The following is an 18,799-nucleotide window of genomic DNA, read 5'->3' on the forward strand; positions in this document are numbered from 1 at the left end:
TCGCATTTTTCTGTGTAACTTATCTTTCCCTGTCACTGTTTTCTATAAATCTCCCCTCCATTCCCAAACTCTCCCTCCCTGTGTCTGAAACTTGTTTCCATCCTATCTCACTGTCCCCTGTCCGCACCCATTATTGCCCCTTTCTTTGATTTCTACTTTAAAGGGAAATTGAGATTTTTTTTTCTTGTAGAAAAATAACCGATTGACTGGTTTACAGCTGCATTGTTATGTGAGATATGGGGAAGATCTGTTCTGTAATTTGTTGGAAAATGTCAAATATTATTTTTCTCCTGTAAGGTTTTCATTGGTTATGAAACTCTGACATGTTATAGACTCCAATCCAAAACTAAAATACGCTAAAGAAGATTTATTGGGTAAAATGCAAAAAGTAGAGCAACCAGCAGAAACATCCCATTGTTTCTATGGTAACTGCTCCTTTTCTGACACTTTGTACCAACCAGTGTTTACCTATTTGTCATGGGAAGCAGTTTATTGCTTTGAAATCTATTGCCTTTTAATCTGCACACTGTAGTGGTTATGGTGTAAAGAGTGCCCAAGGTAGGTAGTCAAACATTTGTGAGAAGTTTGACAATCTCCAGCGGGGCAGCATCGGCTGAGCTAGCTCTACATTGTGTGGCAGTCTCCAGCTCTCCTAAAGGCTGAGACCAGCACTCAGTAGACCCCAAGTAAGTTGTCAGACTGTTCAAGGATAATCAGCTTCTTAAGCTCCTGGCACCATAACAAATACAGCCCTTTGTAGTACTTCTGGTGCTTTGCTTGTTCCGTTATAAGTTTTCCTTTAGGATGGAGTTTTTGTTTTTTTGTTCAGGTACATCAGCATACTGCCTATTATCCCTATCACCCTGTACCTGACACCACAGGAGGCATCAGACGCACGGCACCCCAACGATGCCCAGCACTCAGAACTTTTCCTTCATCCACGAGAAGGACGTACAGAGGACAAAGCAGCTGGTCCATCATCTAAACCTCCAGGACCTGTGGATATCACATTGTACAAGTAAGAGGTTACCCCTGAGGGGTTAATCACTTTAAAACATAGACACATAGAAAGTGACGGCAAATAACCATTCGGCCCATCTAGTCTAATACACTTATTGGTCCCTGGCATTATGTTAAGTTTAGGATAGCCTTATGCCTTTTCCCACACATGCTTAAACTCCCTCACTGTGTTAACCTCTACCACTTCAGCTGGAAGGCTATTCCATGCATCCACTACCCTTTCAATAAAGTGATATTATTTTTTTAACCTTTGCCCCTCTAATTTAAGACCATGTCCTCTTGTTGTGGTAGTTTTTCTTCCATTAAATATAGTCTCCTCCTTTACTGTGTTGATTCCCTTTATGTATTTAAATGTTTCTATCATATCCCCCCTGTCTCGTCTTTCCTCCAAGCTATACATGTTAAGTTCCTTTAACCTTTCCTGGTACGTTTTATCCTGCAATTCATGAACCAGTTTAGTAGCCCTTCTCTGAACTCTCTCTAAGGTATCAATATCCTTCTGAAGATACGGTCTCCAGTACTGTGTACAGTACTCCAAGTGAGGTCTCACCAGTGTTCTGTACAATGGCATGAGCACTTCCCTCTTTCTACTGCTAATACCTCTCCCTATACAACCAAGCATTCTGCTAGCATTTCCTGCTGCTCTATTACATTGCCTGCCTACCTTTAAGTCCTCAGAAATAATCCCCCCTAAATCCCTTTCCTCAGATGTTAGGAATGCATCCAAGATGCAGTATCTTTCACTTATCCACATTAAATGTCAGTTGCCACAACTCCATTTTTCCAGTTTACCTAAATCATTAGCCATTTAGCTTATCCCTTCTGGAACATCAACCCTGTTACACACTTTACTCCCAGGATTGACTTGTGCCCTAAACCAGGACACTGCATACAGAGCAGTGAGGTTCTTCTAGTGCCCTTATAATCCTGTTTCTCATACTCCCATCAGTCACTGTGGATGTGAGAGCTTACCCACTCGGTTCAGTGTTTACTCATAGTACCTATGTCGCCTCCTCCTCTGCAGTAAATATAAATTCAAAATATTTCCTGAAAAAATGGTTCTTACCCTTTATCGTATTGTTTGTATTTGTTTTGTCATTGAGAAGGGGAAACGTATACATATTAATTATTAATGATATGTTACAGTCAGTCATTTCCCCTTCCTCTCCTGTCATTTCTCTAATTTCAGTGCTTGATAGATTAAATAATCGGTCATGTTTGGAGAAGCAGATATTATCTTTTATAGATTCTCCACTACATCCTGTAATGCATTCTGATCAATCCCTACCCCAAAAACCTCATTCCAGTTACAACGTTTAATACTCCCAGTACTCTTCGTTTTTAGTGCATTATTACTTCCGTCATTTTAAATGGGAAAAATGACTCCTCTCTTTTTAATATTTATTTTATATATATATATATATATATATATATATATATATATATATATATATATATATATATATATATATATATATAAACACAAACAAATCTTGAATTCAAGGACTTCTTATCCACTTAGGGTCTGGTGCAACATTAAGCAGATAAACCGCACTATAGGGACTCCTTGACAAAAACGTTAAAGGTTGGCAACGCAAATCCTTCAGGACACATGAGCTTATTAATAGGCGAATAAAACATTAAGCATAACTCATTGAGCGGGTGAACCATTTCTTGGTGGAGTCTTTTTTAGTTTATTGCCGATACATTAGACTGATATCTGAAATATTATAAATGTACAGTATCATTGTTAGAGCTAAGATGTAAAAGCCTTACCCTAATGATGTCTCTGACTCACTGACCATTCTGTTTTCTGCAGAGTTGCCGCGTTGGGCCTGGCCTCAGGGATATTTCTTGTCCTGCTTTTCTTCTGTCTCTACCGACTGCTTTGCCCTAAAAACTATGGACAGAATGGACTGTCCCACAGCCGCAGGAGGAAAGGGGATCTTCCGTGTGATGATTACGGTTACTCACCTCCTGAGACTGAAATAGTACCCCTGGTTCTTAGAGGTCACCTTATGGTAGGTCATGGGGGGCTCCTGCATTCTCATCTAATGGTTTCCTGATCCCCTTTACCATGTTTCTTTATTTAGCGTTTACCTTATCACTGCATTGGGGGAGATTTATCAACTTACTGATCACTATGTGATCTTAAAATTGATGCAAAAGTGGAGCAATCCCCATTGGAATGTTTTTGTTGATTTTAATGGTTTCCATGGTGACTGCTCCACTGTTTGCACTTTGCATTCCTTTTCAGTTCATACCACCTTGCTAAATGCCCCAGTTTGTTCCATTAATTGCTACATCCGGTATTTTTTGAGGTGTAACTCGACTGTCTAGTAATATCCATGATTTGAAAAGATGTATAGACACTTCCCCGTTTACGAAATGATATTGGTGTCCTTGCTATAGGGAATGTTGTAAATAAGCTTTTCTGGTAACTAGACATGGTCATCCGATTCCATGTAAATAATACAGTTTGTTTTATTAAGAACTACGCAAGTCTACACCACTGATTTTACATTTGCATACAGTGCCTTCGGCCTTGCAGGCATTACAGGAGAGGAATGTAGTCAGTCTCTCCACGATTTAATTTCAAAATTAAAAGATATTTAAAAAATTATGTTTAACCTTGAAAATAATAAACTCAAGTTACACTCCTGCCTACTGTACTAAGTGTTAAATCACACTGTACTGGGTGTTAAATCGCACTGTACTAAGTGTTAAATCGCACTGTACTAAGTGTTAAATCACACTGTACTAAGTGTTAAATCGCACTGTACTGGGTGTTAAATCACACTGTACTGGGTGTTAAATCACACTGTACTTGGTGTTAAATCACACTGTCCTGGGTGTTAAATCACACTGTACTGGGTGTTAAATCACACTGTCCTGAGTTTTAAATCACACTGTACTGGGTGTTAAATCACACTGTCCTGGGTGTTAAAGCACACTGTCCTGGGTGTTAAATCACACTGTACTGGGTGTTAAATCACACTGTCCTGGGTGTTAAATCACACTGTACTGGGTGTTAAATCACACTGTACTGGGTGTTAAATCACACTGTACTAAGTGTTAAATCACACTGTCCTGGCTGTTAAATCTCACTGTCCTGGGTGTCAAATCACACTGTCCTGGGTGTCAAATCACACTGTCCTGGGTGTCAAATCACACTGTCCTGGGTGTCAAATCACACTGTCCTGGGTGTCAAATCACACTGTCCTGGGTGTTAAATCACACTGTCCTGTGTGTTAAATCACACTGTCCTGTGTGTTAAATCACACTGTCCTGAGTCTTAAATCGCACTGTCCTGAGTGTTAAATCGCACTGTCCTGAGTGTTAAATCGCACTGTCCTGAGTTTTAAATCACACTGTCCTGGGTGTCAAATCGCACTGTCCTGGGTGTTAAATCGCACTGTCCTGGGTGTTAAATCACACTGTCCTGGGTGTTAAATCACACTGTCCTGGGTGTTAAATCACACTGTCCTGAGTGTTAAATCACATTGTCCTGGGTGTTAAATCACACTGTCCTGGGTGTTAAATCACACTGTCCTGAGTGTTAAATCACACTGTCCTGAGTGTTAAATCATACTGTCCTGAGTGTTAAATCACCCTGTCCTGGGTGTTAAATCACACTGTCCTGAGTGTTAAATCATACTGTCCTGAGTGTTAAATCATACTGTCCTGGGTGTCAAATCACACTGTCCTGAGTGTTAAATCACATTGTCCTGAGTGTTAAATCACACTGTCCTGAGTGTTAAATCATACTGTCCTGAGTGTTAAATCATACTGTCCTGGGTGTCAAATCACACTGTCCTGAGTGTTAAATCATACTGTCCTGAGTGTTAAATCATACTGTCCTGAGTGTTAAATCATACTGTCCTGAGTGTTAAATCATACTGTCCTGAGTGTTAAATCATACTGTCCTGAGTTTTAAATCACACTGTCCTGGGTGTCAAATCACACTGTCCTGGGTGTTAAATCGCACTGTCCTGGGTGTTAAATCGCACTGTCCTGGGTGTTAAATCGCACTGTCCTGGGTGTTAAATCACATTGTCCTGGGTGTTAAATCACACTGTCCTGAGTGTTAAATCACACTGTCCTGGGTGTTAAATCACACTGTCCTGAGTGTTAAATCACATTGTCCTGAGTGTTAAATCACACTGTCCTGAGTGTTAAATCACACTGTCCTGGGTGTTGAATCACACTGTCCTGAGTGTTAAATCGAACTGTCCTGGGTGTTAAATCGCACTGTCCTGAGTGTTGAATCACACTGTCCTGGGTGTTGAATCACACTGTCCTGGGTGTTGAATCACACTGTCCTGAGTGTTAATTCACACTGTCCTGTGAATTTCTTTTATTTTTTTTATTTCAAGATGAATAGTTTTATATTAAATGCCATGAAGAACACACTGTGTACAAGCTGGCTGTATTCCTTTCTTTTGTGTCAGGAGGATTAATTCCCATTCCTTTCCACTAGATTTCTGTTACCCAACTGGCTTTGCGTGCTATTTACACTCCAGGCAGCTAAACAAGTTAAGCTTAAATTATAGCTAATAAGATGAAATGCCAGTTTCTTTTCTTTCAGTTTGGTGTAGTTTTCTTGCAGTGCTGTAAAACGTTTTGCGGTTTCCAGCACTGTAACCCCGCCTCCTTAGCCATCCCTCTCTCACATTTCAACATGTTCCTGGTACTCAGTCTCTGAAATAACTACCTATTTCATCCAATGAGAATAGAGGCGTGTCTTATCTAGTGTAAGGAATGCTCACAGCACAGAGTGCACTGCAGCTACAGTCCCATATGTGCTCTTCTCCTTCCCTCTCTGCAATGCAAGTAATACATTCTCCTTCAGTCCCAGTCAGCCAACCTCCCTACCCAGTGTTAACCCCTCCCGTGCCAGTCCCAGTCAGCCAACCTCCCTACCCAGCGTTAACCCCTCCCGTGCCAGTCCCAGTCAGCCAACCTCCCTACCCAGTGTTAACCCCTCCCCTGCCAGTCCCAGTCAGCCAACCTCCTTACCCAGTGTTAACCCCACCCGTGCCAGTCCCAGTCAGCCAACCTCCCTACCATGAAAAACATGAAATTCAGTTTAGTCAAACCTTAAGCTCTTGACAGTCATTAACCCAGTAATCAAAAAAGACTTACCATGAAGTCAACTTACCCAGAGAAGACCAAACCTCCAGGGATGGGAGGTAGGGATAATACTCGCCTCCGTGTCATTAATAAAATCATGACTTTACGTCATGTTAATAGTAAAATCTGTAAATTTTATTAAGACACGGAGGCTCCTATTATGCTAGTTCAAAGCTGTGAAATTATGTCTCCTGTGAGGTGTTGAATAGGTCTAAAGTAGAAATCATGGAATGTAGACTCTAAAGACCAGCCGCTCTCATAATATCCTCCAAGCGACAACCAATCGAGGAAGCCTTAGAAGCCATTGCCCCACGAACCGAATGAGGCACAAACACATGGATATCAATACCTGCTAGAGACATAACGTATTTGACCCACCAGGCTAGAGTAGACACCAGAAGACGCGACTTTTGGAAGGAGATGAAGAGTTCCTGTTTCAAAGGATTCCGTAACGTAGTGGAATGATGTTCACACACCCATTAGTGTGCAACAGGGCAAAGGAGAGATCTATCAGGGAAAACTGGGTAAAATTGATTTTAGAGAAGGTTTTTTTTTTTTTTTTTTTTCCCCTCCGTGAAATGTCAAAGAGGACACCTTCTGGAGTAAAGGAACGAGCCACCACCTCGAGCTTGTACGTCTTGCAAGAAAAAAAAATTCAAGACAATAGAGACGTCCCACAAGACAGAGTATCGTGGTAAGGGTGGATGAGCAAACCATATTCCTCAGAGAAGTCAATATATGACAGGATGTCAACCGACAGGCGTCCAATCAAAACTTTTATGGCCAGTAGAAATGGACGATCGGTAAGGTCCACAGTGCGATAGGCTTTACCTTCATCATAGAAGTCAGAAAAATGGAGGACATACATAAAAGGAACCGATATATGCACCAACTATGCCATCTGCCCAAAGCAGATTTATAAGCCTGTCTCGTGTTGGGTGCACCCTTGATAAGTTGGGAAGTTGATTGCGAAACTCCCTTGACCGACCAAGGTTCCCTGAAATTGACTACACTATGAGATGCAAGAGACCTTGGAGAACAAGGGTTGAGGTACACCGTCTGGATCCTGAAGAAGGCACTCGAGAGATGGAAGGTCGATAACCATCTCCTGAAGAGGAGAGAAGTATGGTTGGGACGGCGATAGAGGAGCCACGATCACCATGTGCCGGACTGGCGATGTAGATGGAAAGGCAACAGGGACTCAGCGCAAAGGGCAGAAAATCGTAATTCCTTGGAGAAAACATTCATAGCCAGTGCTATCGGATCTGGTCTCCAACTGAAAAAACGGGGAAGTTGAGCATTTAAACGAGAAGCGAAAAGATCTATTTCCAATAGACCCCATAGGTTCCAGATGTCTTGGAAGACCATGGAATCCAAGTGCCAGTCGCTGGAATCTCTGAGTTTGCGTGAATACCAGTCCGCCGTAGTGTTGGAGAGACCTTGAATATATTCTGCCGTGACTGAAATGCCGTGTATCAGGCAAAATTGCCAGAAATCACGAGGCATGTAGGTCAGAATTTAGCCTTATATGAGGCATTGCGTCCTGACACCAGGGCCTAGTCATTGCTTTTGCCATGGAAGTGTCAATTAAAGCCTGCATGTCAGCAGGATCAGTAAAGCAGAAAATCAGCCTCATCTCCAGAGATACCTGGAGAGGCTTCTACATTAATCTGCATGTTTGCTGTAGACCCAGAAGGCACAGAAAGATCCTGTCAGACTGCATCATAAATTTACAGACAAACCTAAGGGGGTGAATAAAGAAAAATAATACCAAAAGGAAAGGGTTGAGTAACCCTCAAGTAAAAAATAAATAAATATAACAGGATAAAGAAATGAAAGTACTCACAATAGTGAAAACATAGCAATTGTAATATAAAAACACAGGAGCTGCCCGGCTGCCACTACCACTAAACCCCAACTTGGATTTCTGGCAGTTGGTGGCAGAGCAGCGGCCAGACAGATAGATGAAGGAAAAAAACAGCACCATAGCACTTTACAGGGGATAAAGATCCTCAAAGACGTCCCTGAGCCCCAATTGATGGTAATCTTGGGGCGAGGGAGGTCAGAGGGGAAAGAAATTATCAAAGGATATACAATAAAGCATATAACTGAACCAAATTAAGTAAATAAAATTAAGTTAAAATGAAGTAACTAAATGTATTTATAAACATGAAAATATTATAATTAAAATGTAATAACTATAACTATATTAACCACAGTAATGATATGAATAAAGTGAAAGATCCCACAGTTAAGAACCATGGGACGCAGTGTCACTTAACTGAGGGAGCAGCAAAGAAAGAGGAAGTAGTATACTGGACACTGCCTATTATGCTATAATGAGGATGCTGATTGGCTGTTCCTGTTGCTAGGAAGATATACCTCATGTTATTTACTGGTTTCTTTTATACTGATTTAATGTTATTTTTCTTTGCTGCTGAGGTAAATAAAGAAAGAATGCAGCATAATAGGAGCCTCCGTGTCTTAATAAAATCACTGTAGCGTGGACAGTTATTGTGGGCGTGTCATTACGGATTCTCATAGAGAATTATCGGAGCATGGCAATTGGTGGACAGGTATTGTGGGCGTGTCATTACTGATTCTTATAGAGAATCACTGGAGAATGGCCATTGGTGGACAGTCATTGTGGGTGTGTCATTACTGATTCTCATAAATAATCACTGGAGCATGGCCATTGGTGGACAGGTATTTGGGGCGTGTCATTACTGAGTCTCATAGAGAATCACTGGAGCATGGCCATTGGTGGACAGGTTTTTGGGGCGTGTCATTACTGAGTCTCATAGAGAATCATCGGTGCATGGCCATTGGTGGACAGGTATTGTGGGCGTGTCATTACTGATTCTTATAGAGAATCACTGGAGAATGGCCATTGGTGGACAGGTATTGTGGGCGTGTCATTACTGAGTCTCATAGAGAATCATCGGTGCATGGCCATCTGGAATACAGGAAGCAGGGGGAATTTACATGAAATCAGAGGAGCAGAAAACCTGAAAGGTTTTAAAACCGGTACTTCTAAAGCTATTTTTTATACTATTTAGGGGAAAAAACATTTAGTGACAGAAGTTTTACTGTTGGGGAGAAAACAAGGATATGCGTTTATATTTTTTTTACCTATACTGTTCCTTTAATCTGTAATATCAAAACTAATGAGGCGTTGGGAAAACCTGATGCTACATATTTCTTTACAATAATATATATTTTTTTATAGTTATTATTTATCACTGCCACAATGTGTGCAGCAGTGTGCATTCATGGGGAGCCTGAATATATGTATGTGCCCCTGCCTGTGCTGCCTATTAATTGTGGGTCAGCGCTAAAACTACATTGGAAGGACACTATATGCATCATTTCAGCTCATTGAAGTGGTCTGGGTGCAGTGTCCCTTTTACACTTAGTGCTGCAATGTTAAAAATGTCAGTTCCAGAGAAACAGCAATGTTTACATTGCAGCACTAAGTCTGCCTCCAGTGGCTGTTTCGCAGACAGCCACTTTGGTCTGGTATCCCTTTATGGTGAAACTATTATATCACCAAAAGAATAATGTGACACAATTTAAAAATGCAGCGGTACTCTGAGTTTTATGGACGCAAATTAAAATGATGTCTTGATTAATGCTACATTTTATATATATATATATATATATATATCTCCAAAGAAGGCCTGCACTCATGGAAATCCAGATATCTTATGCCTGGTGCTGTAACCTGCAGTAATCCCATACAAACATCCAAGGATGGTTAGCACTCAGAGGTCTTACTTTCTGTTAAATCGTAGCATTTATTGCACTGTCGGTCAATTTTCAGTTTAAGAACATAAACGACCTGAAAGTTTGTAGAGATATCTATATATACACACACACACACACTCTCCCTCTCCCTCTCCCATACAAATACTTGCAGAGCTTGTTCAGAATTATCCACAATGCTGAAATAACCATAGTAATAGTAATAAATGCACATACTTCTGTCCTCCTCCTGAGCTTATTTACTGGACATATCGCTGTGATTGTTGCATTGATTAAGGAAGAAGCCTGCCAGGTGTCCTGTTAATGTTTCTTTTTCCCTCCCAGGATATTGAGTGTTTGGCCAGTGATGGGATGCTGTTAGTGAGCTGCTGTTTGGCCGGTCAGATCCGTGTGTGGGATGCACAGACCGGAGATTGTTTGACGGTTATTCCCAAGCAGAGGTGAGATAAACGGAGTGCTGGCTGGACTTCATTAATTTAAGGAGAAATGGGCTGTAATACTATGGATACTTGGTTCTATGGTCAGATAGCTTGTGACTAAGGTGCTCAGCCAGATCTTCCAATACTGATTCTACACACTGTTTATTATATTTCAGTATCTACATGGTCCCTGCTGACACTGGAATTAAATATCCCTGGAGCCCCCCTTGGCCCACCAAGGCCTCTTTATTACTGATTTCACTTGTGAATATTTTTATTTGAAATTAGAATACATCACAATGTGTCAAAGGAACCAGTCTCTAAAATAACAGCACATGGCACTCACAGACAGAATGCACCTGGACATATATATCAGCTGGTTTTACTAGCTCTCTGAGCACCCTTTAGAATGCTGATGCTCTCATTAAATGGGCAATAAGTTTCTTAGATTGTCAAGGCTTTACATACGTGAATAAGACATTAGGCATTCTGGACCTGGTGAGTGAAGCAGGCAGTAAGCATTCAGTAAATTGACCTAGATTTAATGTCCTACCTATATATTTAGCATTAAATTAGTAGACAGCGTTTGAATATACATTGCCTGGTTGTAGTTTTGCTGCCTGTACCAGGAGATTAGTGAAGTATTGTGATTAGTTTGTCCTGTTTAGCAATGCTTTCCATCTCAGTCTTCGCAGGGAGAGCAGTGGGATCTTCGAGTATCAGGACTGCTGGGAGTCACCATCAGATTGCAAATACAACCCTGAGGACTCGGTGGAAAACGGTTCCTTCCTAAAGAGGAGATTGACTCCCTCCCAGCCTCCTCTCTTCTACGACCAGCCAGACTTAACCAGCTTAATAGACACCAATTTCTCAGAGCAGATTAAACCAGAAGAGTCCGAGACACGACAAAGACTGGTTCCTGTCAGACACGAGACAGATGCAAATGGCTATGATTTTAGCAGTCTGGTACAAAGAGTCTACGAGGAGCATGGCGTTTCTCACCTGTGCAGTTTTCCACCAGTATTTTCTCCCCCTCCATATGGACAGTGTCCACTCTCTAAAGGGGGAGAGAAACGATCACCCTCTATATGCATGGATCCAGGATCCTCCAGGAGGAAAAGCTCTGTAGAGGATTCTGTCTATTGTAACGGAACAATCTCGCCCATTCCAGGCTGGGCAGAGGATTTGGAAAGTTCTGTGTGGAGTCTGGGTTTGCAGGGCAACCTGATAGTAGCTGGCAGGAGTAACGGTAACCTGGAGGTAAGAATTGTACTGAGTGTTTACAGGTGACTCTTTTTTAATGCTTGTTTGCAGGACTAGTACTCGATCAATGGGGGCACATCTGGCATCTTTTCTTTTGATCTTTCCACAGGTTTGGGATGCCATAGCTGGCAATCTTCGCTGTAGTAATTGTGAAGGGCAGAGTGGGATTACAGCACTTGTTTTCCAGAATCGCAGGTAAGCAGAACATTCGAGATAAGCACATCTAATTCTAGATCACACTGTGGCTGATCATTTAGGTTATACTGTAGCAAGTCATTCTTCATGTGGGTGAGCAGTGTAAATTATATTGTAGCTGATTATTTTAGGGTAGTGGGGCGTAAGGAATGGTATGGTAACCACTGTTCTAGATCATACTGTAGGCATAAACAACTACTTTTACTGCAGACAGCTAGATCCTATCTAGGTTAACTGATCAAATCTTGTTTTTAGTTTTGCAAAAAACAGCAGCAAAGTCATTATATTTGCTGCTGTTGGTGAATATCCCTAATCTATTCCCAGCAACAGACATGTCTGGCGGCTGAATGTAAAAACTGATGGTTTCTGTGTTTTATTGTTAAATATTGCTTTATCCTCTGAGCTCTTCATTTGTTATCCTCAGGATAGTGGCAGCACGACTCAATGGCTCTCTGGATTTCTTCTGTCTGGATTCCCATAAATCCACCAGTCAGCTACAGTTCAGAGGTGAGAGTGGGCTTTTTTAGAACCCACAATTACTAGTAAAAACGTCTTTCCATCCACTCAGCAGCAAAGGATTCTGGGAATTTTCATTCAGTTACACATTTAAACTATTGTGTTTATTGGACCAGGCTATGTGCACAGCTTGAGTCCCCTGAAAGAGTTAATTATCTCTGATGTAACAAGACCACCCATAACCTGTAACACAGACTGGTAATTGTACCTTCCTCTCATCTGTTGGGCAGTAGGGCAAGAGGGTAATATACAATGATGTGCCATGGTTTCCTATACCCCTGATTATCCTGACTAGCCACATAGTAAGATTTAAGAGGATTATCAGCCTAAAATGTTCTCTCACACCAAAACCATGGGGTCCAGGGTGTGAAATACCTATCGTCATACTTTGTAAAAATGTGTCCCAACACTCTTTGCATTATTTATTAGATAATGCTGGCGTAGGGTGAGGAAATATGGTCAAACCACTTAGAGTTTAAAATAGGTTAAATTTTACACATGATTACACATTATCCAGAATTGTGAAATTATCCACCTTGCCTGTATCCCAGTGACTTGAGGACAAATGGAGTCTTTATCCATTCTAGGTTGAATCCCAAATCTCTCAATAACTTAATAATAGAATTTATGATTGCACTACATCTGGCCTCAGGATTTGGTTTTCTTTCCTGAGAATGGAAGTTTATAATGATGGCTGTTTCTTTCTATCCTCAGGAACCTCGAACAGAAACAGTGTCCCAAATTCTCCTTTATATAGCAGCGATGACATTATCAAGTGTCAGTTGACCCACACAGTGTCATGTGCCCATCAGAAACCAATCACAGCGTTAAAGGCGGCAGCTGGGCGTCTGGTAACAGGGAGCCAGGATTACACTCTGAGAGTAAGTGCAGTAAGGGCTGGGGACATCACATGTAATTCCACTATCGGGATCCCTACAGAAAGGGTAGTAATGATAGGAGCCAGGATCACACAGTGAGAGTCAGTGCAGTAAGGGCTGGGGAAATCACATGTAATTCCAGAATTGGGGATCCCTACAGAAAGGGTAGTAATGATAGGATCCAGGATCACACCGTGAGAGTAAGTGCAGTAAGGGCTGGGGATATCACATGTAATTCCACTATCGGGATTCCTACAGAAAGGGTAGTAATGATAGGAGCCAGGATCACACAGTGAGAGTAAGTGCAGTAAGGGCTGGGGAAATCACATGTAATTCCACTATCGGGATCCCTACAGAAAGGGTAGTAATGATAGGATCCAGGATCACGCAGTGAGAGTCAGTGCAGTAAGGGCTGGGGAAATCACATGTAATTCCACTATCGGGATCCCTACAGAAAGGGTAGTAATGATAGGAGCCAGGATCACACAGTGAGAGTCAGTGCAGTAAGGGCTGGGGAAATCACATGTAATTCCAGAATTGGGGATCCCTACAGAAAGGGTAGTAAGGATAGGATCCAGGATCACACAGTGAGAGTCAGTGCAGTAAGGGCTGGGGAAATCACATGTAATTCCAGAATTGGGGATCCTTACAGAAAGGGTAGTAATGATAGGAGCCAGGATCACATTGTGAGAGTAAGGGCTGGGGACATCACATGTAATTCCACTATCAGGATCCCTACAGAAAGGGTAGTAATGATAGGATCCAGGATCACACAGTGAGAGTAAGTGCAGTAAGGGCTGGGGAAATCACATGTAATTCCACTATCGGGATCCCTACAGAAAGGGTAGTAATGATAGGAGCCAGGATCACACAGTGAGAGTAAGTGCAGTAAGGGCTGGGGAAATCACATGTAATTCCACTATCGGGATCCCTACAGAAAGGGTAGTAATGATAGGAGCCAGGATCACACCGTGAGAGTAAGTGCAGTAAGGGCTGGGGACATCACATGTAATTCCACTATCGGGATCCCTACAGAAAGGGTAGTAATGATAGGATCCAGGATCACATTGTGAGAGTAAGTGCAGTAAGGGCTGGGGAAATCACATGTAATTCCACTATCAGGATCCCTACAGAAAGGGTAGTAATGATAGGAGCCAGGATCACATTGTGAGAGTAAGTGCAGTAAGGGCTGTGGAAATCACATGTAATTCCACTATCGGGATCCCTACAGAAAGGGTAGTAATGATAGGATCCAGGATTACACAGTGAGAGTCAGTGCAGTAAGGGCTGGGGAAATCACATGTAATTCCAGAATTGGGGATCCCTACAGAAAGGGTAGTAATGATAGGATCCAGGATCACACCGTGAGAGTAAGTGCAGTAAGGGCTGGGGAAATCACATGTAATTCCACTATCGGGATTCCTACAGAAAGGGTAGTAATGATAGGAGCCAGGATCACACAGTGAGAGTAAGTGCAGTAAGGGCTGGGGACATCACATGTAATTCCACTATCGGGATCCCTACAGAAAGGGTAGTAATGATAGGAGCCAGGATCACACAGTGAGAGTCAGTGCAGTAAGGGCTGTGGAAATCACATGTAATTCCAGAATTGGGGATCCCTACAGAAAGGGTAGTAATGATAGGAGCCAGGATCACGCAGTGATAATCAAAAGAGCTAAAAAATAAAATAAAAAAAAAGTAAAAATAAAAAAGAGCTGCTTCCTTAAACAAATGCAATATATCAACATATTTATTTATATAAACACGGATGCAGTGTGCAGATTGAGGTGGTGCCATGCAGATGAGGTGTTGTAGGACAGTAGGTAGACAGGAAGCATGGCTCCGGTGCTGTAACTCGCCCTGTAACATGGAGATATTTTATGGAGATGAGGCGTTGTAGGACAGTAGGTAGACAGGAAGCATGGCTCCGGTGCTGTAACTCGCCCTGTAACATGGAGATATTTTGTGGAAATGAGGCGTTGTAGGACAGTAGGTAGACAGGAAGCATGGCTCCGCATGCTGTTACTCACCCTGTAACATGGAGATATTTTATGGAGATGAGGCGTTGTTGGACAGTAGGGAGACAGGAAGCATGGCTCCGGTGTTGTAACTCGCCCTGTAACATGGAGATATTTTGTGGAAATGAGGCGTTGTAGGACAGTAGGTAGACAGGAAGCATGGCTCCGCGTGCTGTTACTCACCCTGTAACATGGAGATAATTTATGGAGATGAGGTGTTGTAGGACAGTAGAGAGACAGGAAGCATGGCTCCGGTGCTGTAACTCACCCTGTAACATGGAGCTATTTTATGGAGATGAGGCGTTGTAGGACAGTAGAGAGACAGGAAGCATGGCTCCGGTGCTGTAACTCGCCCTGTAACATGGAGATATTTTGTGGAAATGAGGCGTTGTAGGACAGTAGGTAGACAGGAAGCATGGCTCCGGTGCTGTAACTCGCCCTGTAACATGGAGATATTTTGTGGAAATGAGGCGTTGTAGGACAGTAGGTAGACAGGAAGCATGGCTCCGCATGCTGTTACTCACCCTGTAACATGGAGATATTTTATGGAGATGAGGCGTTGTTGGACAGTAGGGAGACAGGAAGCATGGCTCCGGTGTTGTAACTCGCCCTGTAACATGGAGATATTTTGTGGAAATGAGGCGTTGTAGGACAGTAGGTAGACAGGAAGCATGGCTCCGCGTGCTGTTACTCACCCTGTAACATGGAGATAATTTATGGAGATGAGGCGTTGTAGGACAGTAGAGAGACAGGAAGCATGGCTCCGGTGCTGTAACTCGCCCTGTAACATGGAGATATTTTGTGGAAATGAGGCGTTGTAGGACAGTAGGTAGACAGGAAGCATGGCTCCGCGTGCTGTTACTCACCCTGTAACATGGAGATATTTTATGGAGATGAGGCGTTGTAGGACAGTAGAGAGACAGGAAGCATGGCTCCGGTGCTGTAACTCGCCCTGTAACATGGAGATATTTTGTGGAAATGAGGCGTTGTAGGACAGTAGGTAGACAGGAAGCATGGCTCCGGTGCTGTAACTCACCCTGTAACATGGAGATATTTTGTGGAAATGAGGCGTTGTAGGACAGTAGGTAGACAGGAAGCATGGCTCCGCGTGCTGTTACTCACCCTGTAACATGGAGATATTTTGTGGAGATGAGGCGTTGTAGGATAAGTAGGCAGGAAGCATGGCTCCGGGTGCTGTTACTCCCTGTAACATGGAGATGTTTTTTGCAGGTCTATCGCTTGGAAGATGGGTGCTGTCTGTTCACACTGCAAGGTCACTCTGGGGGCATCACTGCTATTTATATTGATGAGGTAAGTGCGCTGACAATATTAGCTTCCTTTATATTCCCAGTAATGGAATCACAACATTTAATTGCAGAAATCATTACTGCGTATAAAAACTTATAAACTTAGAAAAAGTAAGCTACATTCAGCTCAACATACCCATGGTTGCTGGAGGACGTCTTTCGAGGAAACCTGTGTGGTTCACATGTTGTAAGGTATCTTACACTGATAGGTGGGATACCATGTAATGTCAACAGCAATGTATCAAACACTGTTATCCTCTGTCCTTATAGAGTGAGGATACAACAACGTATCAAACACTGTTATCCCCTGTCCTTATAGAGTGAGGATACAGCAACGGATCAAACACTGTTATCCCCTGTCCTTATAGAGTGAGGATACAGCAACGTATCAAACACTGTTATCCCCTGTCCTTATAGAGTGAGGATACAGCAACGTACCAAACACTGTTATCCCCTGTCCTTATAGAGTGAGGCTACAGCAACGTATCAAACACTGTTATCCCCTGTCCTTATAGAGTGAGGATACAGCAACGTACCAAACACTGTTATCCCCTGTCCTTATAGAGTGAGGATACAACAACGTATCAAACTGTTATCCCCTGTCCTTATAGAGTGAGGCTACAGCAACGTATCAAACACTGTTATCCCCTGTCCTTATAGAGTGAGGATACAGCAACGTATCAAACACTGTTATCCCCTGTCCTTATAGAGTGAGGATACAACAACGTATCAAACTGTTATCCCCTGTCCTTATAGAGTGAGGATACAGCAACGTATCAAACACTGTTATCCCCTGTCCTTATAGAGTGAGGCTACAGCAACGTATCAAACACTGTTATCCCCTGTCCTTATAGAGTGAGGATACAGCAACGTATCAAACACTGTTATCCCCTGTCCTTATAGAGTGAGGATACAGCAACGGATCAAACACTGTTATCCCCTGTCCTTATAGAGTGAGGATACAGCAACGTATCAAACACTGTTATCCCCTGTCCTTATAGAGTGAGGATACAGCAACGTACCAAACACTGTTATCCCCTGTCCTTATAGAGTGAGGCTACAGCAACGTATCAAACACTGTTATCCCCTGTCCTTATAGAGTGAGGATACAGCAACGTATCAAACACTGTTATCCCCTGTCCTTATAGAGTGAGGCTACAGCAACGTATCAAACACTGTTATCCCCTGTCCTTATAGAGTGAGGATACAGCAACGTACCAAACACTGTTATCCCCTGTCCTTATAGAGTGAGGATACAACAACGTATCAAACTGTTATCCCCTGTCCTTATAGAGTGAGGCTACAGCAACGTATCAAACACTGTTATCCCCTGTCCTTATAGAGTGAGGATACAGCAACGTATCAAACACTGTTATCCCCTGTCCTTATAGAGTGAGGATACAACAACGTATCAAACTGTTATCCCCTGTCCTTATAGAGTGAGGATACAGCAACGTATCAAACACTGTTATCCCCTGTCCTTATAGAGTGAGGCTACAGCAACGTATCAAACACTGTTATCCCCTGTCCTTATAGAGTGAGGATACAGCAACGTATCAAACACTGTTATCCCCTGTCCTTATAGAGTGAGGATACAGCAACGGATCAAACACTGTTATCCCCTGTCCTTATAGAGTGAGGATACAGCAACGTACCAAACACTGTTATCGCCTGTCCTTATAGAGTGAGGACACAGCAACGTATCAAACACTGTTATCCCCTGTCCTTATAGAGTGAGGATACAACAACGTATCAAACTGTTATCCCCTGTCCTTATAGAGTGAGGATACAGCAACGTACCAAACACTGTTATCCCCTGTCCTTATAGAGTGAGGATACAACAACGTATCAAACTGTTATCCCCTGTCCTTATAGAGTGAGGATACAGCAACGTATCAAACACTGTTATCCCCTGTCCTTATAGAGTGAGGCTACAGCAACGTATCAAACACTGTTATCCCCTGTCCTTATAGAGTGAGGATACAGCAACGTATCAAACACTGTTATCCCGTCCTTATAGAGTGAGGATACAGCAACATATCAAACACTGTTATCTCCTGTCCTTATAGAGTGAGGGTACAGCAACGTATCAAACACTGTTATCCCCTGTCCTTATAGAGTGAGGATACAGCAATGGATCAAACACTGTTATCGCCTGTCCTTATAGAGTGAGGACACAGCAACGTATCAAACACTGTTATCGCCTGTCCTTATAGAGTGAGGACACAGCAACGTATCAAACACTGTTATCCCGTCCTTATAGAGTGAGGATACAGCAACATATC

The 18,799-nt window shown here is 42.5% G+C and overlaps 1 protein-coding gene across 1 annotated transcript in view; it reads left to right on the forward strand.

The window, feature by feature from the left end:
• Nucleotides 1–18,799, forward strand: part of SCAP (SREBF chaperone) — a 114,334-nt gene that overhangs the window by 92,130 nt on the left and 3,405 nt on the right. The window contains exons 14-21 of the mRNA XM_063452861.1: nt 830–1,018; nt 2,840–3,041; nt 10,243–10,358; nt 11,024–11,597; nt 11,710–11,795; nt 12,220–12,302; nt 13,026–13,192; nt 16,438–16,518. Coding sequence (XP_063308931.1) covers nt 830–1,018; nt 2,840–3,041; nt 10,243–10,358; nt 11,024–11,597; nt 11,710–11,795; nt 12,220–12,302; nt 13,026–13,192; nt 16,438–16,518 — 1,498 coding nt within the window. The remainder of the gene's footprint in view (nt 1–829; nt 1,019–2,839; nt 3,042–10,242; nt 10,359–11,023; nt 11,598–11,709; nt 11,796–12,219; nt 12,303–13,025; nt 13,193–16,437; nt 16,519–18,799) is intronic.

This window comes from Pelobates fuscus, chromosome 4 (assembly GCF_036172605.1).
Source record: "Pelobates fuscus isolate aPelFus1 chromosome 4, aPelFus1.pri, whole genome shotgun sequence".
Classification (NCBI taxonomy): Eukaryota; Metazoa; Chordata; class Amphibia; order Anura; family Pelobatidae; genus Pelobates; species Pelobates fuscus.